Source organism: Patella vulgata, chromosome 5 (genome assembly GCF_932274485.2).
Source record: "Patella vulgata chromosome 5, xgPatVulg1.2, whole genome shotgun sequence".
In the NCBI taxonomy this organism is placed as follows: domain Eukaryota; kingdom Metazoa; phylum Mollusca; class Gastropoda; family Patellidae; genus Patella; species Patella vulgata.
The window spans coordinates 10,636,491-10,660,899 of NC_065883.2; the positions used below are offsets into that span (position 1 = coordinate 10,636,491).

The window sequence follows — 24,409 nt, forward strand, 5'->3', positions numbered from 1 at the left end:
GCTATGAGGGAAATTTTGCCCGGGCAGCGGCACTATCGTCTACTCTTATATCGAATTCCAACTGCCAAGGGATCTTTTACGTGCATTCTAATGTATACACGGGACCTCGGTTTTTCGTCTCATGCGAAGGACTAAACAGTCGTCCTTGTCAGGCCCTCCGTCCTGCGTCACTGACAAGGGGGAACCACGCCGGAAAATCTCGATGAACTTTCTCGGCCAGGCTAGCGAGCCAGCGTCTTACCCACTTAGCCACGTGATCCCCGCTACAATATACATTGTATGAGCATTTGACTACTGATGAATCATAATGCCACTATTAGTGACTTACCTGCGGTGAAAATAGATTTAAAAATTATTGACGTATAAAAATTTATAGACGATCAACTAAACCAACTAATTGCATGATACGCACAATCGACCACGTGAAAAGGTATTATTGAAAAGCTGTCATTTGCACACGTAACTAAAATGCACCAATCTTTTGCCTCAGTGCGCATGCTGTTTATGTCCTTACTTCAATTAACATGTTTGCTCGCCATTGAAACAAACAAATCCTTCCCGAGTAAGGTAGTTTTAAATTACAGATTCCGTAAAACGTACGCCATTTTTAAATGTCTACAACTTTATTTCCGCCGACTTTCACTTTAACCATTCGAAAATATACATGGATCTATAGGTATACGGGCTCGATGACAGTTAGGGGGGCAGAACTCGATATGCTCGAAAAAATTTCGGGTTTACACATACAGCGGCGCCGATCTTCCTCGAGAGTCGAAGATGCGGAGCTTACCTTGTATTGTGACAGTATTGGTTCTTAAATCGGGTTCTTTGATGACAACACTGGTATATACATCTAATAATAGTTTTATTCTGCTTCTTACAATATTAGGTACAAACATCGTGATGTAAACGACCGTAGAACTAACTATATGGAAGGAGTCATGACTTAATTAGCTTGGCTTAGCATGAGTGTGCTAACTCCAGAAGCTGTCGTCTCGTACCGTCTCGTGCCAAGGCGCCCATGGCCTTAGCTCAGTCCTGGCCGGACCTAACTCCTAGCCCTGCCTGCACCTCTCTCGTATCCATTAGGTACCTTGATCTAGGCACCCGCCTAGCATGGCCTCCTGGACCCGCCTAAAGATTCGTTTCTGTTCTGAGTTTATAAACGTATTCGAGACAAAGGAGCTCATTAGACACCTGTCTAATGTATCAAGCATCATATGAAGGTTTAACATTCAATATAGTTTATCAGACAAAGAAAGTCAGATAAGACATGCCAACAACAAGTTATAGTTACGCAATGACATAAGGAATACTACCAAGATCTCCAGCCGGGTATTGATAGCGACAGGTTTATGTTACAATCACTAACACGTATTTTAATATGGCAGGACGCCTCTATGACATAAGTCATTATGTTATATACCTCTCTTTGTTTGAATAAAGTTATGAATTATATGAAATAACTTTTAAAGACTATTACAAAATTAGATACCTATGGAGTCGATAATTACTACTCTTATTAAGATATAAACAACAATAATAATAATGAAAAAATATATAAAAACAAACAACACTCGTAAAATGTCGTATACAAAAATGTCTATAAACAAAAAGAAAAGGTAAATGAAACACACACGAATTTAAAAGTTATATATACATGTAAAATGTCATAATATCCAAAAATGTCTTTAAACAAAATGAAAAGGTCAATGAAAAACACACGAACTTAAAAGTTATATACACACAATCGGTCACACACGCGAGTCAATGAAAAAAAAAACAAACGAGATCCTGGAATCACAAACACAGACTACTCTTATTATTCACATAAATGGTGGAATCGCGGACACAAACTACTCTAATTATCTTCTTAGACCGATTATTTGGTGGAATCGCGAACACAAACTACTGTAATTATCTTCTTAGACCGATTATTTGGTGGAATCGCGAACACAAACTACTGTAATTATCTTCTAAGACCGCTACTGCACTGTCGTAGCCAACTGTAGGGGTGGGGTACATATGATGCCCTTCCTCGTTCCAGTAATGTTGAGGGGTCAGAATATTCCCTGCTCCGTTTAGTTCAGCTCTTCTTATTGACCGGTAGTCTTTTCATTTTCCATACCGTCTGGCAAAACGGCGTGTTATGACATGTGCATATGAAGAGTATTAACTGCCACCCGTGCCGAAGTTTTATCATCTGCTTAACATATATATCATGGAGTGAACTTAATTAATAGTTAATCAAATTAGCAAGTGGAACAGATTTGACTTTAGATATCGATCTAACGATATTTACAGTATTATTTACATGGATACAATTGAAATTAGGGAGTCATATTGTTTTATCTCAAGAATAATGAATGATCTGAACACATTTAACCAATCTTAAATAAGATATTTTTGAAAGAACTAACGGTTTATCTCTATAATTTTTAAACACAACACAAAATAAGACGATACGTTCGCTCGTAAATCCGAGCACAACCCTCCTGGGGTTAAACCACTTAACATAAACTTCTCCCGTTACATATCGGGGCATTTCCCAATAAAACTTTGGGGTATTACAAATAAAACTCTCTACCGTAAATATCGGGTCTTCCCATTAACATTTGGGGTACTACGTTAAACACGAATAAAATCTTTCCCGTAAATATCGGGCCATCCCATTAACACTTGGGGTAATATACACGTATAGACAAAACAAATAAAAAACCTTAGAGATAAACGCGGTAAAACTGTGTGAATGTTATTGGGTTAAATTTCAAATTACGATACTGTTAACCCAATTCTAGTTAAACAATCACAAAACATTTTACTTTTCGATATTAACCTATTGATACTAATTTTAAATGCCAAAATATGTGTTCAAAACAAACAATTATAATTTATAATCTTTTAAAAACAACATGACCCATTGTAAAACAAACAATATATATACAATTTTGTTTTAGTCATTTTCCTACAAATAGTTAAGGACTGTTCCACTACTAGCTTGAACGTTATATTAAATTAAGTAACTACACCATGATATTTAATAAAGCGTGATGATAAACTGCTGATTTCCCAGTTAAATTATAATACATTATAGCACAATGTCATTATTAACCGTCGCCATGGTAGGATTTAGAAAAAGAATTACCTGTGAATACTAAAATCTGTGGCCTGTGGTCGTCTAGTGGTATAAGACTTCAAGCGTTGCTCTGGTCTACGGCATCAATTAATATGTGACAGTATTTGGTTCTTAAATCGGGTTCTTTGATGACAACACTGGTATATACATCTAATAATAGTTTTATTCTGCTTCTTACAATATTAGGTACAAACATCGTGATGTAAACGACCGTAGAACTAACTATATGGAAGGAGTCATGACTTAATTAGCTTGGCTTAGCATGAGTGTGCTAACTCCAGAAGCTGTCGTCTCGTACCGTCTCGTGCCAAGGCGCCCATGGCCTTAGCTCAGTCCTGGCCGGACCTAACTCCTAGCCCTGCCTGCACCTCTCTCGTATCCATTAGGTACCTTGATCTAGGCACCCGCCTAGCATGGCCTCCTGGACCCGCCTAAAGATTCGTTTCTGTTCTGAGTTTATAAACGTATTCGAGACAAAGGAGCTCATTAGACACCTGTCTAATGTATCAAGCATCATATGAAGGTTTAACATTCAATATAGTTTATCAGACAAAGAAAGTCAGATAAGACATGCCAACAACAAGTTATAGTTACGCAATGACATAAGGAATACTACCAAGATCTCCAGCCGGGTATTGATAGCGACAGGTTTATGTTACAATCACTAACACGTATTTTAATATGGCAGGACGCCTCTATGACATAAGTCATTATGTTATAGTATGCCCCCCCCCCCCCGCACCAAAGAAAATTTGGTGGATAAAATTAAGGTGGATAAATTGAATTCTAATCAATCGTTTACAGTCCACGGAGATGGGACCGTTGGGAGAAAATTTAACTGCCGCAAACGCGTTTTCCTGCGCTATTCCAGTCTGTGAATACAGCAACTTCAATCTGGTCCAATATAACATATCTGGCTGACCCGAATTCTAAACAACCAATCAATCGTCGGGGGGGGCATGGGGGCCTCACCCTCCCGGAGAAAATTTTGAAAATTTAACCACTGCAAATGCGTTTTCTGCTATTCTAGCCCGTGTAAGCAACTCCAAAAGTATCCAATGGTTTTGTAACCGAAATCCCATTTAGAATTCCAACCATCCAATCAGACTGTTGCAGCTGCATTCACAAATAATAATCGATGCCCGAAAAATGTCGCACAAAGTAGAGTGGCTCCAGACAAAATGTTTTAATCAATAATCAACTCAGTATAAATTCGTGGTATTCTATTAAAAGTAAAGTAAAATTAGTGTTTTTAGGGCTCGGTGACAGTTAGGGAAGCAATACTAGAATTGCCTGAAAAAAAATTTAGGTTTACAGACAGCGGCGCCGGTTTTCTTCGAGGGGCGAAGAAGCGGAGCTGAGCTTGTGTGGACCCCCCCCCCCCCCAACGAAAATTGTGGAATATTTGACGGTCGCAAACGACGCGTTGTACTGCCATTCCAGCCCGTAAAATTAGTGTTTTATTAGATTTCGGGCACTTTATTTTGCCAAGTAGATGAAATAAAAAAATTTTTTTCGCTTTACCCGTCTGCCCGAAAAGACATAGTTTTTGTCGAGTGGACGTTAAACCCCATTTCTCTCTCTCTCGGTACGTAAGGAAGGGATAAAGTGGGTGGGGATATGTGGACATGAAGGTTCGTTTTGCTTTTAAATCGGCACTGCTAACCATACTGACACGCAGTTATAAATCTGTTCATTCTGTCAGTTGGGATGAAACGTCCTCTCGACACAAACCATAGGTAGGTAATTTCGGGACTAACATATGGTTCAGTTTGATTTCAATAATTCTCTTGCTCGTAAGGGTATTAGCCTTGGGGGGCGGAGTCGAAACCATGCCACTTGACTCAAATGACAGAGTTTGTGAACTAATGTGTACACGTTAAACCATTCAGCCACCCAACCCCCTTATTTAGTTATAAAAGTGTAACACGGAGACTGTCCGTTTGGTCACGGTGCCTCAAGAAATGGTAGCGCTGATAAAGGTGTTAAGAGCAACAAATTAAGGAAATTTTCTCGGACGTGGTTTCCCCCTTGTCAGTCGTGCAGGACGGAGGGCCTGACAAGGATAGCTGTCTAGTCGTTCGGATGGTACAAAACACGTGTATACATTATTGGAATTCGATATAAGAGTAGGGCATAGTGTCGCTGCTTGGGCAAAATTTCCCTCACAGCACACTGTATGGCGTATGCCCGTCTTCATTAGCCCAGTATAGGAGCAGAATAGTAAGATTTGAACCCCATTTCATTTCATTTTATTTTACGTTTAAACTAAAAATAGCTGAAAATATACCAATTTTATTAGACATTGCCGCCAAATATTACAAAACATTTTTTATATAAATTCATTTCTGTACATATCTATTTAAAAAAAAAAAATCCAATAGCAGTAATTATACAACGGAGTAATTTAGCGCGGCAAAGTAACCATACTGATTGAATAGAATCTGGAATCCATGAACAAAAGACTCTATTTCTGCCTCGGTATCTTTATAAAGAATCCTGGAATATCATAGTCTTTGCGGAAGATCGCAATTTTTAAATCTGACACCTATTATAAGGACATGCATTTATACGGTTTTTGGTCATTTCTGTTTTGAAAGTTATACAGATACTAAGAAAGTAAATTAAGATTAAAATAAGAGTTTCTAAATGCCGAAGAATTGTGCTAATCGAATAAAACCAATCATACCAATTATTGGGACTATTTTACAGTATTTATTTGTGACTGATGTAAATACCTCAATGTAACGTTAAAATAAGACCTCCAGTGAAATGTTAAAAGCATATTATTTTCTATTGACGTGTATTTTACTTTAGTGCTTTATGTTTGCAAATATTTACAATAACGTCAAAATAAGGCCAATCTCAAGCGAAACGTTATAAACATATTAATTTATATTGACGTCGACGTGTGCTTTACTTTAATGCGTTATATGTTTGCAAATATTTATTATAACGTCTCCAGTAATACGTTATAACCATACTTTACTGTATGCTGAAATGACTGTGTTGTAATAAATATACTTTACTGTAGTGCGTTACAAGTTTGTAAATATTTACTATACGGCCAAAATAAGGCCAGTCTCTAGTGAAACGTTATAAACATACTCTACCGTATATTGACGTGTATTATACCTAACTTTACTGCTGTGCGTTACACTTTATACTATAACGTCAAAATAAGGCCAGCCTCCAGTAGTAAAACGTTATAATTGGCCTGTATTGTAATACACATACTTTACAACAGTGCGTTACAGTTACTATATAACGTCAAAATAAGGCCAGTCCCCAGTGAAACGTTATAAACATACTTTGCTGTATATCGATGTGTATTGCAATACATATACTTTACTGCAATGCGTTACATGTTTGGAATTAACCAACTGGGTTTTACTCAGGATGGGAGAATATTTACAATTATTTCAATAAATGACAAACAAAAATCGATTTTCTAACAAACAAAAACAAAAATATTACAAATAATAAAGGCTATAACAAGAAAACTAATATCTTATTAGGATTTACTGTAAAAAAAAATCACTTTTACAGTTAAACACCAGATTTCATTGAACCTTTAAATGCAAATATATATATATATATTGAAATAATTGTAAATATTCTCCCATCCCATATATATATACATGTATACAAAAAATATCAGTTGTATTTGTATTTGTATTAAAGATCTGGTCATAAATTAATACAATATAAATACAAGAATACAATATGAATACATTTCAGGGTATTTTTTAAGAATCAAAAGCACTGGGACAAACATTTTGTCCTCTTTTAAAGTTTCAATATCATTTTTTTTTTTGCATGGGATGGAATAGAAATGATGAACACATATCTTCTTATCTTGAAAAAATATCAAAAATATCCAACAGATCACTAAAACATTATTGGAACAAACTTTATAATACCAAATAGACCAATTATTACTTTGCCAAATTAATCTATATAAATTAATATTGTCTCTAGATTATATATTATATTACTTTTACAAACACTAAAAAATATATTACAATATAGATTACAAAATTACAATTTAAATTCATTTATACCATATAATTCATATTCATTTATACCATACAATTCATATTCATTTATACCATATAATTCATATATACCATTTAATTCATAGTCATTTATACCATAGAATTCATATTCATTTAAATACAATTCACCATGTTTGGTGCAATATAGCCCTGTTGGAGCTGACATGCCATAAAACTACATTTCATTCATTCATTCATTTAAATACTATCAACATATATTCATTGACACAATACTATATATATTTATTCAAACAATAACAATATATTAAAATATTTATATCACCATCGTTAACATCACGATGGACACAAATCATCAATAGAAATTACAATATTACAACTACATATGTTCATTCAAATATTATAATATATCAGGTTGCCCAGAAAAAACTAGTCTACTTTTTAAAATGAAATAATTAAAACATACGTCCACAGCAGCTAAATCGTCCGGGCAGTAAACAAGAGTTGTGCATATTTTTACTTTTTTCGGTAATGAAACATTTATAATACACTAAGATATGATTAAGAGCAACAACTCATGAAGTAATTATCAGAATACCATTAGAATTTGTTTGTTTTAATATCATGGATTTAGTTGTTCAAGTCATAAAAATTCACCCGTCTTCATTAGCCCAGGTTAGGAGCAGAACAGTAGGACGTTAAACTCCATTTCATTTCATTTCATAACAAGAGCATCGCTAACGCTGCAATATACGTCCACATTCCAGCTTTGATTGATATATGGTACCTTTTAAAATGAAGAGAATGAAATATGAAATTGCTGTAATATGATCAGAGGCAAAGAAGGCTAGACGTCGGGTTTGTTTTGCCAAATATCCAGAAAAATACTAACAATAAAGTGGGTGTGGCACTGCCCCAGGAGGTCGGGGCAAGCATCAAAATAAATAGTTGCTGTCTTTATGGTATAAGGAATAAATATGCAAAGTTCCAAGATGATCCATTCAGAATTGCAGCATGTAGACTATAAATACAAAAACTGGGCATGGCTCTGCCCGTTGGGGTTGGATATGGAAACAATATAAATAGGTACCATCCTGTTATTGAAATGACAACATCAATAGTTGCCATCCTTAGGGTATAAGGAATAAGTATACCAAGTTCCAAGATAATCCATTCAGAATTGTGGCCTTTGGGTGTTAAAGGCAAAAATTGGGCGTGGCTCTGCCCCGGGGGGTCGGGGCATTCACCAAAATCAATAGTTGATGCCCTTAGGCTATAAGGAATACAAATGCCAAGTACCAAGTTGATCCATTCAGAATTCCGGCCTGTAAATGATATAAACATAAAAATTGGGCGTGGCTCTGCCCCTGGGGGTCGTGATATGCAGTTGTCGTCTTTGGTTATAAGGAATACATATCCCAAGTTCAAAGACAATCCATAAAGAATCGTGGCCTGTAGGCAACTCACAGAGACACAAAGAAAAAATGGGTGTCGCTCTGCCCCTGGGGGTTGGGCAATCACCAACAAACAATTGGGGGCATCCTTAGGGAAAAGGAATAGGTATGCAAAGTTTCAAAAGGAAATGTTAAGAATTGCGGCCTGTAGGCGACACAAAAGGCACACAAATTTTGGGCGTGGCTCTGTCTCAGGGGGTGGGGCAAGCACCAATAATAATAGAGGTCAGCCTTAGGGTATAAGGAATAAGTATAAAAAAGTTTTCAAGATGATCGATTAAGCATTGCAGGCTGTAAGTGACATACAGACACACAAAAAGAAAATGGGCGTGGCTCTGTCCCTGGGAGCTGGGCATTCACCACAAACAATAGGGATGTTCCTTAGGATAGAAGGAGTAAGTATGCAAAGTTTCAAGGTGATACGCTAAGAAATGCAGTCTGTAGATGACAAACAATGAATAAAAGAAATGGGCGTGGCTCTGCCACTGGAGGTCGGGCATGCACCAAAAACAATAGGGATCATCCTTAGGGTATAGGGAATTTATATGAAATTTTTTCAAGTTGATCGATTAAGAATTGCGCCCTGTAGGCGACACAAAGACACACGAAAAGAAAATGGGCATGGCTCTGCCCCTGGGGGTTGGGCATGTACCCCAAACGATAGGGATGTTCCTTAGGGTACAAAGAATGTGTATGCAAGATTATAAGTTAAGAAATGTGGCCTGTAGACGACAAACAAACAAATACTAGAAATGGGCGTGGCTCTGCCCCTGGGGGTCGGGCATGCACCAAAAACAATAGGGATCTTCCTTGGGGTATAAGGAATAAGTATACCAAGTTTGAAGAAAATCCAGTAAGAATTGCGCCCTGTAGGCGACACAAAGACACACGAAAAGAAAATGGGCGTGGCTCTGCCCCTGGGGGTTGGGCATGCACCCCAAACGATAGGGATGTTCCTTAGGGTACAAAGAATGTGTATGCAAAGTTTCAAGATTATTAGTTAAGAAATGTGGCCTGTAGACGACAAACAAACAAATACTAGAAATGGGCGTGGCTCTGCCCCGGGGGGTCGGGCATGCACCAAAAACAATAGGGATCTTCCTTGGGGTATAAGGAATAAGTATACCAAGTTTGAAGAAAATCCATGAAGAATTGCGCCCTGTAGGCGAACCACAGACACACACACACACACACACACACACACACATACATACATACACACACACACACACACAGACAGGGGCGACGGCATAATACGTTCACATTATGAATGTGGACGTATAAAAATTCATTGAAAATCAATATACATGTTCGTCACAAGATCATAAACTCTGTGTATCAATCTGAAGTCAATCGGATGATAACTTTAGCCTTTAAAGCATCCCAAGATTTGCAAAGTGATCAAGGGCCATAACTTTGGCAGTAATTATCGGAAATCGTTGAAAATCAATAGACTTCTTCCTCTCATGTCCTTGAACGCTGTGTATAAATTTACAGTTAATCGGATATTAACTTTAGCCTCTAGAGCGTCCACAAGCAATTGTGGACGCCGGATGTCCGGCCGGTGGTCGGACGGATGGGGGCGAAGATAATATACGACCACATTTCAATGTGGGCATATAAAAAGTGTTGTACCTATATCATTTATATTTCACATGTAGTGGGGGGTTGGATGGCCAAATGATTAGCACGTGTGCGCTGTATCATAAGGTCTGTCATTGAGTCAACTGGTGTGGTTTCGAATCCCTGGTTGTATGTGACAAGGAGCGGGGTCCGCTGTCCAGAATGTGGGTTTTCTCCGGGTCCTCCGGTTCCCTCCCACTGCTAAAAGCCCCTTTGTGCAAGCGAATTATTGAAATAAAAGTAAACCATATGTTAGTCCCGAAATCTCTCTGTCTCTCTCTCTCTGCTTCAACTGGGCTAATGAAGACGAGCATGAGGAAAATTTTGCACGAGCAGCGGCACTATGGCCTACTCTTATATTATACTTTTATTTGAAGAATTTATATTTAAATTATATTTTTCAAAACTTGATTAGTGATTATGCAAAGGAGTGTTGAGGTGTTTAACTGGGTAATGACCAAAGAAAGCTGTCATCTGTTTTATTTAGTTCTTGGATTTCTGTGGTTTCGAATCCCCGGTTGTGCGGCACAAGGAGTGGGTTTTCTCCGGGTCCTCCGGTTTCCTCCCACTGCTAAAGACCCCTACGCGCAAGCGAATTATTGAATTAAAATTAAACCATATGTTAGTCCCGAAATGACCCAGTTTGTGTCGAGTGGACGTTAAACCCCATTTCTCTCGCTCTCTTGGATTTCTAACCAGTTATTTTGAAATTTGAATATTCATAACAAAACACAACACAAGTTACATATGGATATAACCACTTCTCTATTATTTAATAACAACAATTCATAACACATACGGGGGGGGTGGATGGCTGAATGGTTAGCGTGCGCGCGTGCGCTGTATCATAAAGTCTGTCATTGAGTCGACTGGCAAGGTTTCGAATCCCCGGTTGTACGTGGCAAGGAGTAGGGTCGCCTGTCCAACCTCGTGGGTTTTCTCCCACTGCTAAAGACCCCTACGCGCAAGCGAATTATGTAAATAAAATTAAACCATATGTTAGTCCCGAAATGACCTAGTTTGTGTCGAGTGGACGTTAAACCCCATTCCTCTCTCCCTCTCTCATAACACATACACTTAACTTGAAAAGGTGACTGTACGTGATGCGAAACGTTGTTACTAAATAATAGAAAAGTAGTTATATCCATACCTTGTATTGTGTTTTATTATGAATAGTTAACCTGCTTCATGATGTCATTTCAAGAAAAGTATGAATGTTGTTAAATATTTCATATAGGAAACAAAATATTATCAAAATACTTGAAAGAATATTTAAATGCAATAATTTAATGAAAATGCAAAATCTAAAAAATAAAACATGTGGATTGTGCTATCTATTTCATCAAAATTTATACCATAAAAACTCTGAAAAAAAATCTGTAATAAGGAATGTGGTGTTGTCGATTCTTAATTTAAAAAAAAAATTGAGCAGATTCCTTAAATTGAGCTCAAAATAAATTTAATGTTAGTAATGCCTGAACCATATCAATAGTAAAATGATATCAGTTGTTCTTTCGGTTTTAAATCAGGACACAAAATCAACTGATAACTGTCAACTGGCGTGGTTTCGAATCCCCAGTTGTACATGACAAGGAGTAGGGTCGCCTGTCCAACCTCGTCGGTTTTCTCCAGGTCCTCCGGTTTCCTCCCACAGCTTAAGACCCCTACGCGCAAGCGAATTATTGAAATAAAATTAAACCATATGTTAGTCCCGAAATGACCTAATTTGTGTCGAGTGGACGTTAAACTCCATTTCTCTCTCTCTCTCAACTGATAACTACTTTGTGGGTTTTCTCCGGGTCCTTCGGTTTCTCCCCATTGCTAAAGACCCCTACATGCAAGCAAATTATTGCAATAAAATTGATCCATCTGTTAGTCCCAAAATTACTTAGTTTGTGTCTCTCAACTGGTTCTAGCTATAAATTGAAATGTGGTATGCTTGTATCACTATCACCAATGTTAACTCAAATTGTTAATGGTCAGTGTGTGTAAAAATAGTATTCCTGTAAAAATAGTAAATGTATACATAAACTTAAAATTGTTTTAAGATAATTTTAGCGATGCCTATCTCTCATGCTTAATGAAGCTGGTTATTCAGCTCTGTTAAAGCAATGCAGTAGTTTGTGAGAACCATAATTTTGAATTCTGATAAGGTCTCAAATTTGTGTGTGCGTTAATTTCCTTTGTGTGCACGTACACTGACTTCATATAATTTTCTCTTCTGAGTATATTTCTGAGCAATGAGAAATAATCAATCTAGACAATATCATGAGCCCTAGCTCCATCCACGAAATGTACATACATGTAAAGGCAATATAGTTCTGGTATTTTGATTGTCTGTTTATATATATATATAGTGATTTTTAACTCATAACTACGGCCACTTTCACAAGCCAAGCCAGAATTATCAATTCTTCACTGTATAAAAAAAATATGTCTTCAGATTGTAAGGCAACAATAGATAAATATCAACAGCCATTGTCAGGAACAAATCCAGGCAAAGCCCAGCTTAGGCATGGGCTTAAAGGGCCCAGGACCAGGCCCCGCGGTTTAGGGGGCCCCGCGATTCATGGCAAAAAGGGAAAAAATTCAAATTCCAGATGAAAGTTTCACGGTTATCAATCTAGCGGCACGAGGGCGGATAGACTGAGCTATCCCCGATTAATTGTGTGTTACAAATTGTGTGTTACGTATGCATTCCATTAAAAAGGATATGAAATAATCTTTTCGCCGCGTTAGAGGCCCCGCAATTTTAGTCAGACTCAGGGTTCCGCTCCGGTTAAGCTGGGCTTTGAATCCAGGCTTTCTGTTTTCCGTGTTTTTATTAATATCTTTCATACCTGTCCGTCACAAAGTTCCAAATATGAGGTACTAGTTCAGCAGTGCTCAACATTTTGTCAGGTACAGTTAGAAACGATATTTCTAGTCCTGTATATCACTTAGAAGTCCCAGGCCATAACCCAGCATTACTTCTTGTTGACTGTAGTTCTAGACATTTCTTCCTGTTGACTGTAGTTATAGACATTCCTTCCTGTTGACTGTAGTTCTAGACATTCCTTTCTGTTTACTGTAGTTCTAGACATTCTTTCCTGTTGGTTGTAGTTCTAGACATTCCTTTCTGTTAACTGTAGTTCTAGACATTCTTTCCTGTTGACTGTAGTACTAGACATTCCTTCCTGTTTACTGTAGTTCTAGACATTCCGTCCTGTTTACTGTAGTACTAGACATTCCTTCCTGTTTACTGTAGTTCTAGACATTCATCACATGTTGTCATAGCTTCGTAATTATAATCTTCAACCTGAACAGTTATGTGGAAAAAGTCAAATTCTGATTTAAGCATTTTTGTGGCTACTTGAAGGATGTGTTGATGGCTAACCTCTTTATCTGAAATAATACAACAGTTTTTCAATAAATATTCCATAATAGAAAAGTGATTCTGAATCTGCTTAAGGCAACAGCTTTAGGTGCTGCAGCCCAGGGTTCTTCATCAACTGGAGGGGCTCAAGATATTAAATGAAGTAAAAGTTGGTCTGGACTGGATTAAGGCGATGCTGCCCAGGGTTTTCTGCCAGCTGGATGGCCCCTAGAGATTAATGTATGGTTATTTCAGTTGTTAATGCTGAATCAATGTATTATTGTATACTGCAATGTTTTAAATAGGACTACTGCTGTACATACATGTATATATTATAATAAGACCACATCTACACAGACCCACAGGTGGTCTTAATAGAAGGGTTTCACTGTTCTTAAAATTTTCTATTTAATTTATTGCGCATATTTGTACTACAGAAAAAAACAAACATTGCATTGTATACCAGAGCGTCCAGTCAGCAAACAATATCTAGATTCATAATACGTAACTGTCTTTTTAGGAGCTTTGTTGGTTACAAAACTTTATATAGCTCAAAATCTGAAGTTGTTCGATATATATATATTACATAACTTTTCTGATATGGTTGTTGATCATACACAGTGAGAGTTTATGGAGTGTTAAATTAATATAATGCCATTAATTTCTGGTAGGCTTATCAGTTAATTTAAGCATGGGTGGGTTGTATAGTAAATTCTGTTGTTGATGAAAACAGATTATTTTGTAAATAGTTTATTTATGAATAAAGATTATACTAAAGTGTATTTATGAATAAAGATTACATAGTAAATAGTGTATTTATGAATAGACAGGCATACACCATACAGTGTGCAATGGGGGAAATTTTGCCCTGGCAGTGTCAGTATGGCATACTCTTTTATCGAATTCCAACTGCCAAGGGATCTTTTACGTGCATGCCAATGTATACACAGGACCTCGGTTTTTCGTCCCATCTGAATGACTAGACAGCTGTCCATGTCAGGTCCTCTGTCCTGCACCACTGACAAGGGGGGAAACCATGCCAGAAAATCAAGATGAACTTTCTCAGCCAATACTGGGATGAAACACACGACCTCCAGGCTAGTGAGCCAGCGTCTTACCAGGACCACCAGAACTCCATATTTATGAATAAGATTATCTCTTAAATATATATTTACTGCAATATTTCTATAAAGTCAGGGTTTATCACAAAGCAAAGTTTTATTTTGAATAGTTTTATTGTTTTTACAACTTTAGTCTTGGACATTTATTGTTTACTGCAAAACCTATAATTAGTATAATTTGACTGATTATGTGAATATACATTTTAATTTATTTGTTTTTACAACCTGGGTCTTGTCTTTACAGATAAACTGATTATAAAGTCTTTATAAACAGCCTAGCTAACATTTGAATATAAAATAAAAGTAGAAAAATATCGATACAGCAAAACGATCCTACTGCAATATATGGATACAGCAATACCTACCTTTAGCTATATGAACTGTCAGTGCATTACGACCTAGAGTTAATGACCATAAATGGAGACTGTGAACCATCTTCACACCCTCTATAGATTTTAAATGATCTTTTATATATTCAAATCCTATATCTCTCGGAACGCCTGTTAAAATAATAAAAATAATTATAATCAAGTACGAACAATCTTGACAACAAACTGCGTACTTAAGCCTGGGAGGAAATCATTGTTCTAATACAATATATCTGCACTATTATGTTTATATAAAAATTTGGAATTGATGAAACATGTGTTGCCAGCCAATAAAAATACAACCACCAGCAGTCATCCAAGCAATTACGAGCTAAACAACTCTGTTTATCTGAAAATTTTGAATTTATGAAACATAGGTTGCCAGCCAACAAAAATACAACCAGCAGCAGCTAAGTCATCCGGGCAATTATGAGCTAAATAACTCTATCTGAAAATTTTGAATTTATGAAACATAAGTTGCCAGCCAACAAACATACAACCAGCAGCAGCCAAGTCATCCAAGCAATTATGAGCTAAACAACTCATTAAAATTTCAAAAATAACTAACTCAGCACTATTTATGTGGGGTGGCTTAATCTTTGTAAATTTGCATGCTTATAAAGTCTGCGGTGTCTATCTGGTGAATTTGTTTAGTATGAAATGAATGATCACAAGTAGTAGCTATGTCATCAGAGCTAAACAACTCGTAACAATTGCAAAAATAACTAACTCTGCACTTTCGTTTATAGGGGTTGTTATAATCAATCTTTGTAAATTTGAATTCCAGCAATAGCTATCGCATCTATCTGAAATTTTTGAATTGATCAAATGTTAGTTGCCAGAAAAAAAACATACACTGTACCCGAGATATCATTTATTTTTATCTCGCTTCAATTAGTAACCTGTCACTCTTAATTATCCACGTCACACAATATCAATAGGTACAAAAATACTCTTAAATTGTTTTGGTCCTTATTATGATCCACATCAATATCGTGATATAAAACATTTTTATTTCTTTGACATCGACAGGACTAAAAATATCAATTATTCATCTATCCGCATCTTGAGTGCAGTGGCAATACCCAGCCTCCTGGTTACTGAGATTGTAGTATTTTGCATCAACTGGAAATGAAATGAAATGAAATGGGGTTTAACATCCTACTGTTCTGCTCCTATGCTTGGCTAATGAAGACGGGCATACGCCATACAGTGTGCTATGAAGGAAATTTTGCCCGGGCAGTAGCACAATCGCCTACTCTTATATCGAATTCCAACTGCCAAGGGATCTTTTACGTGCATTCTAATGTATACACGGGACCTCGGTTTTTGGTCTCATCCGAAGGACTAGACAGCTGTCCTTGTCAGGCCCTTGCACCAACTGGGCAACAGACAGATAGAATTATTGGGGTTTAATGTCCACTCAAAACAAACTAAGCCATTTCGAGACTAACACATGGTTTAATATTATTACAATAATGAGCTTGAAAATAGGGATATTTAGCTGTGAGAGGAAACCGGAGTACCCAGAGAAAACCCATAAGATTGGACAGGTGACCCTACTCCTTGTCACGTACAAGCTGGGAATCGAAACCACGCCACTTGACTCAATGACAGACCTTATGATCCAATACACACGTGTTGAACCATTCGGCCACTCCACCAGACCCTAACAATTAATAAAATAAATCAACTTGTACTAAATGACTGCAATAGTTGACAAATAAAAACATTCTACCAGTAACTGACATTTATGCAAATTTTTTAAAGTAACACTTGTCAGTTTTGCTCTACATAACAGATGATTAAATTCTAAAATAAAACTTTTGACTTTTAAAACTGATTAAATTGTAATTTTCTGTCCCAAAAATAAAACTTTTGACTTTTAAAACTGATTAATGTTGCACCTATAAATAATTCAATGTTACAACACTTAAAAATTAGCCCCAGGCATTATACCATCAAATTTTAAATAAATAAGCAACAGGTATTTCAAGTACAAGACCTAAACTTTGGCTTTTCATATCCGTTCAGGAAATCTGTAGAACACAAAAGTGAACTGAAATAAAATGAAATGGGGTTTAACATCCTACTATTCTGCTCCTACTGGGTTAATGGGAGAGAAAGAGAGAAATGAGGTTTAACATCCACTCAACACAAACTAGGTCATTTCAGGACTAACACATGATTCAATTATATTTCTATAATTCGCTTGCGCGTAGGGGTCTTTAGCAGTGAGAGGAAACCGGAGAACCTGAAGAAAACCCACAAGGTTGGACAGGCAACCCTACTACATGGTCACGTACAAACGGGGATTCAAAACCACTCCAGTTGACTCAATGACAGACCTTATGATACAGCATGCACGTGCTTACCATTCGGCCATCCACCACCCCCTAGGCTAATGAAGAAGATGGACATACGCCATGCAGTGGCTGGACTGTAGTGGTTATGGCCTATTCTTATTTCAAATTCCAACTGTCAAGGTTTTTTTTTAAGTGCATGCAAATATATATACAGGGTCTTTAGCAGTGGGAGGAAACTGAAGGACCTGGAGAAAACCCATGAGGTTGGACAAGCGAGTCTAGGGTATCGACATCCCGCCAGTTGACTCAATGACAGACCTTATGATGTTGCGTGCACATGCTAACCATTCGGCAATTCCCCCCCACACTCCCACCCCGGACACTGTTAGGTATTCTTGTTAGTACTGTAGAGGCTTCAAATGACCTTATCTTTCTGAAATTTTATATTGGCTGTCTGCACAAATAAAAGGGAGAAACTTTTGGACAAATCCCAGAGTAATTCCCTATTTGTTATTAAATCTTGTTAGCACTATTAACAAATTAAACTTATATTGCATGTCTATTCTATTAAAATGAAGAACCCTATTGATGTTCAATGGTTTTCTATAATAACGTTAGAGTTATTTCCTTTTGTTACAAAATATTGTTAGCAATATAGAGGCTTAAATAACGATCTGACCTTTCTGAAACAGGTATGTCTATTGAAAGGAAGAACTGTATTGATGTAACTATGATTTGATGTTTCCAAAAAGTATTTGAAGTTTGCATATCTCATAACTGATTGGATGACTTTCCAGTAGCTGCTGCTAATGCTATATTTTGTTGCCAGGCAACCTATGTTTATAGTTTGTTTTTATCTATATACGGTTACATATTGAATTTCAAAAAGGTAGGTTGCCTGGCAATGAAACATACGCCCACATCAGCTATATCGTTCGGGCAGTCAACAAGAGTTGTCGCATATTTTTACTTTTTTCGGTAATGAAACATTTATACATGTAATACATTAAAATCTGATTAAGAGTAACAACTGATTAAGTAATTATCAGAAAACCATTAGAATTTGTTTGGTTTTTATAAAGTTCTGCCCTATGCTAACGTTTAGTATACGAAACTTTTAACATCATGGATTTAGCTGTTCAAGTCAAAAAGATTCATTAAAAATCAATATACTTGTTTGTCTCGAGATCTTAAACTCTGTGTATCAATCTGAAGTCAATCAGATGATAACTTTAGCCTCTACAGCGTTACAAGATTTTTCAAAGTGATCAAGGGCCATAACTCTGGCAGTAATTATCGGAAATCACTGAAAATCAATAGGCTTCTTCGTCTCAATACCTTAAACACAAGATTTTTCAGAGTGATCAAGGGCCATAACTCTGGCAGTAATTATCGGAAATCACTGAAAATCAATAGGCTTCTTCGTCTCAATACCTTAAACACAAGATTTTTCAGAGTGATCAAGGGCCATAACTCTGGCAGTAATTATCGGAAATCGCTGAAAATGAATAGGCTTCTTCGTCTCATGACCTTAAACACTGTGTATAAATTTAAAGTCAATCGGATATTAACTTTAGCCTCTAGAGTGTCCACAAGATTTTTCAGAGTGTTCAAGGGCCATAACTCTGGCAGTAATTATCGGAAATCGCTGAAAATGAATAGGCTTCTTCGTCTCATGACCTTAAACACTGTGTATAAATTTAAAGTCAATCGGATATTAACTTTAGCCTCTCGAGTGTCCACAAGATTTTTCAAAGTGATCAAGGGCCATAACTCTGGCAGTAATAATCGGAAATCACTGAAAATGAATAGGCTTCTTCGTCTTATGACCTTAAACACTGTGTATAAATTTAAAGTCAATCGGATATTAATTTTAGCCTCTAGAGCATCCACAAGGTTTTTTGAAGTGATCAAGGGCCATAACTCTTGAAGTAATTATCGAAAATCAATAGGCTTATTCGTCTCATGACCTTAAACACTGTGTATAAATTTAAAGTCAATCGGATATTAACTTTAGCCTATAGAGCGTCCACAAGACCGACGGACGGACGGGGGCGACAACAATATACGACCACATTTTAATGTGGGCGTATAAAAATAAATTTGTGCATTTTATATTGAACTGTCATTGCTACAGAATTGATGCAATACACCACAGTCATTTGATCAGCAGTGAATATTCACTGGGCCGTACAAGGATGACATCGACACAACTTAATGAGTCACAAATATGAACTTTTTTCCTCCGATAAATTAAATTTTAAAACAATTTTTGTATGTATTAGAAAAATTCACAAAAATGTTTGAAGTATTTGTAGGTAAAAATTATTTCCTATTTAGTGTAAATGGGTATTAAAATGAGTAAAAGGCACCAATCTGCTTGGACTAGTAGTGTCTTATGTAAACAATGCACGTGCCATTAAGCCAATGATTGACGCTGTGTGATATGAAATCACATGTTGAAGGCAGTCATCTTTTACAGAGATATTAGAAGACTTTCGTAATCCTCTGTGAAACAGATTGCGTCATTTGGTGATCGATCAAAACTCATTTTCGTTGTTACTAGTGTTGATGAGAGATAGAGAGAAAACTAGGTCATTTTGGGACTAAAATATGATTCAACTTTATTTCAATAGGGGTCTTTAGCAGTGGGAGGAAACCGGAGGACCCGGAGAAAACCCACGAGGTTAGACAGGCGACCCTACTCCTTGTCACGTACAACCAGGGAAACCATGCCAGTTGACTCAATGACAGACCTTATGATACAGCATACACATGCTAACCATCCAACCCCCCTAGAGTTGATAAAATACACTGTAACTTACCTTCTAACATAACGCGTAAAGTATCTCTTAAGACAGCTATAGTTGTTATCAGTACTAATAAGGAAAATATAAATGTACAAATAGGATCAGCTAGACGATACTTTTCTTCGGGCTGTAAGGAATGAGATTAAACGTAATTACAAAGAAAACTAATACAATAAGAAATTGAATACAAGACGAATTGCTGTATGAAATAATACTAAGTTTTCTTTCAAATGAAAGCTAATGGCCAAAAGTTCTTATTCATTAGATCCTTTTTCCTTGCCAGGCCAGGAGCCGCAGTGGCTGAGTGAGTACGACATTATTCCTGTTCGATCCCGGTGTTGGGGATGGGGATTTTACGGCATGGTTCCCCCTTGTAGTGCAGGACAGACCATCTAGCAAGGGACAGCGAGGTCCTGCGTACATATTGCCATGCATGTAAAAAAAAAAAACCCTTGACAGTTGTAATTTGATATAAGAGTGTGCCATAGTGTCTCTCTGTCTGGGCAATTATTTCCCTCATATGGCATATGCTCGTCTACACTAGCCCAGTCAGAGCAAAACAGTAGAACGTTAAACCCCATTTCATTTCAGTTCCTTGCTAGGACCTCTATCCTACATCACTGAGAAGTGGGAAACTGGGTTGGAAAATCTTGAAATGAAATGAAATGAAATGAAATGGGGTTTAACGTCCTACTGTTCTGCTCCTATGCTTGGCTAATGAAGACGGGCATACGCCATACAGTGTGCTATGGGGGAAATTTTGCCCGGGCAGCGGCACTATCGCCTACTCTTATATCGAATTCCAACTGCCAAGGGATCTTTTACGTGCATTCCAATGTATACAAAGGACCTCGGTTTTTCGTATCATCCGAAAGACTAGACAGCTGTCCTTGTCAGGCCCTCCCCGTCCTGCATCACTGACAAGGCGGGACCACTCCGGAAAATCCTGATGAACTTTCTCGGCCAATGCAGGGATCGAACACCAGACCTCCAGGCTAGCAAGCCAGCATCTTACCCACTTAGCCACGTGATCCCCCGGAAAATCTCAAGGAATTCTGGACTAACACTGGGATCAAACCCAAGACCTCCAGGTTGGCGAGCGAGTGCCCTACTCACTGAGCCACCATGGCTCCCAATCATGTGTAGAACATTGGTGCAAAAAGAAATCATAGTGATGTGTACCTACCTTAAATTTAATTATCAAAGCAGCAACAAAAACACCTATACTTTGAATAATATCACCAACAACATGTATAAAAGCTGCACGGACGTTAATATTTTTCTGTTTTGGGACAATTATTTCTTCGTCATCCTCCATAGAGTTGCCTACCATGGTTAACTGGTGATACTCTGACGGGTTGTGACTGTGTCCATGACTATTTCCAGCAGAGTGGGAATGATTATGACCAAATTTGGAATGTGAAGAAACTGAGCAACAGAATGCTTCAGAATGTAGAACACCAGCCATCCTAAAAAAAAAAAAAAAATTTATATAAAATTAAAGCTTCAAAATGGCAAAATAAATATCAAGTATAGATCATGCACAGCTATAATAAGTACTTGTATCTTCAAGAACAATCAAAAACACTTTTATCATCAAGCACGATTAAAAATACTTTTATTCATTATGTTGTACAGTCAAAATTACTTTTATTCAACGTGCACAGTCAAAATTACTTTTATTCAACATGCACAGTCAGAAAAACTTTTATTCAATGTGCACAGTCAAAATTGCTTTTTTTCAAAATGCACAATCAAAAATACTTTTATTCAACATGCACAGTCAAAAATTCTTTTATTCAACATGCACAGTAAGAAATACTTTTATTCAACATGCCCAGTCAAAAGTACTTTCATTCAACATGCACAGTCAGAAATACTTTTATTCAACATGCACAGTCAAAAATACTGTTATTCAACATGCACAGTCAGAAATACTTTTATTCAACATGCACAGTCAAAAAGATTTTTATTCAACATGCATAGCCAGAAATACTTTTATTAACAAGCAGAGGCAAAAGTACTTTTATTCAACATACACAATCAAGAATACTTTTATTCAACATGCACAGTCAAAATGACTTTTATTCACCATGCTCAAACGAGCCCATTCTTTATACATGGATGTCCTCAAAGGGTTAAAATTAACAAACATATTTCAAAGAACTTTTTGAAGTCTGGTGTTGATCAAGTTTTATACAGGACAACCATATATGTCGAATTCCAACTGCGATAGGTTCTTTTACGTGCACGCCAATGTGTACACGGGACCTTGGTTTCGTCCCATCCAAACTATACATTTTCCATTGCCAGGCCCTCCATCCTGTCCTGCACGACTGACAAGGGAGAACCACGCTGAAAACTCCCACTGAACTTTCTCGACCAATGTAGGGATCAAACAACGTCTTATTCGGCAAGCCACACGGGCTCCTGGACAAACAAAGTGTTACGAAAGTAGAAATAATACTAACGTCATAGTCATACACAGATATGACACCAAAATTTCAAAGAACATTTTCAAATGAGGATTTTATTTTGGGGGAGAAAGTTGTACATTAATTTTCATATCTTTTAAAGTAGCTAAGTCTCTAACTCAATATCATCCATAGTCTTCAACATTGATAACACAAGTTATTTATCAATTTAAATCAACATTGATGTTGTGATCTTACCGAGAAAAGATGGGATTCTGATATCCATTATTTAAGACAAAATAAACATTTTACCATTGGTACTCGAATCGCGTACCATAATGTGTTTAAATGCCATTTGTAACAAGGGACTCATTTGGGTCAATTTCTAGGTCCTAAATATTAGCAATTTAGCTCCTTTAAATTCAATTTACGTTTCATAATAAATAAAGAAAAAAACATGTTTGATCTAAATTTAAATGGGACACACAAAAAAAGTGTTACGAAAGCATAGAATAAATACCAACGTCATAAATCTAGATGACACCTATCATACAGAAGCCCATTCATCAATCCATTTGTTATCTTACTTTAATGAAATGAACCATGAACCAACTATTAAAGAGATTATACAATACATCAGACAACAAAGGCATCCAATTTGTGGAAAAAGTTCTAAATGACAGAGTGCAAATCTTAAAGCAGCAATCAGTCTATTAGTATGTCGGGAGAACCTTGGAAAACGCTAAAATTTAATAAACAAACTATAGTGAGCAGAGCCCAATAACAAGAAAATTCTGCAGTTCGCAGGACTAAAACTCTACTCGAATATGTTATCATGAATCGGCTTTTAATCAATGAAATGAAACGAAATGTAATGGGGTTTAACGTCCTACTGTTCTGCTCCAACTGGGCTAATGAAGATGGGGATACGCCATACAGTGAGCTATGAGGGAAATACATAAGACCTGATAGGAACATCTCGATTACTCCACGATTAAAACCACGATTTCAATTGTAGCGCGAATCGTGATAGTGGGAACCTAGCATAAGAGACGTCATAGGGAGCTAAACAAAGATCATTATTCAAGATAAATGAAATGAAACGGGGTTTTTAACGTCCTACTGTTTTGCTCCTAACCTGGGCTAATGAAGACGGGCATACGCCATACAGTGTGCTATGAGGGAAATTTTGCCCGGGCAGTGGCACTATCGCCTACTCTTATATCGAATTCCAATTGCCAAGGGATCTTTTACGTGCATTCCAATGTATACACGGGACCTCGTTTTTTCGTCTCATCCGAAGGACTAGACAGCTGTCCTTGTCAGGCCCTCCGTCCTGCATCACTGACAAGGGGGAACCATGCCGGAAAATCTGGAGGAACTTTCTCGGCCAATGCAGGGATCGAACACCCGACCTCCAGGCTAGCGAGCCAGTGTCTTACCCACTTAGCCACGTGATCCCCCATTCAAGAATATTTCAAGGAGATTGGAGATTAAAACTGTTATAATTTTAAAAATAAAATGCATATTCAACAATCAATATGATTAAAAGCAGACTCATAACTAAACATTATTCTGATGTCACTTCCTCTTTAAATCTAGCAGCTGATAGTGTTAATGAAAAAATTAAATCTTTTTTTTTTTGATAAAATTTCACTTTTTTATATCATAAGATATTGTACATGATATACACAAAATTTCTCTGATTATCTCTTGAAAAAATCTGAACTGGCTGTGCGTCAAGTTTTAATCGAAAATAATACTCTTTATAAAGAAAATTATTTTAAATACATATTCTGCTTATTA

At 37.0% G+C, this 24,409-nt stretch overlaps 1 protein-coding gene across 1 annotated transcript in view; it reads right to left on the reverse strand.

The window, feature by feature from the left end:
- Window positions 1-5,413: 5,413 nt before the first annotated feature.
- The window catches only part of LOC126821951 (proton-coupled zinc antiporter SLC30A2), a 36,647-nt gene continuing 17,651 nt past the window's right edge, over window positions 5,414-24,409 (reverse strand). Inside the window, exons 4-7 of the mRNA XM_056101176.1 lie at window positions 21,376-21,658; window positions 20,205-20,316; window positions 15,071-15,205; window positions 5,414-13,613 (exon numbers count right to left, since the gene is read on the reverse strand). Coding sequence (XP_055957151.1) covers window positions 13,468-13,613; window positions 15,071-15,205; window positions 20,205-20,316; window positions 21,376-21,658 — 676 coding nt within the window. The 3' untranslated portion in view covers window positions 5,414-13,467. The remainder of the gene's footprint in view (window positions 13,614-15,070; window positions 15,206-20,204; window positions 20,317-21,375; window positions 21,659-24,409) is intronic.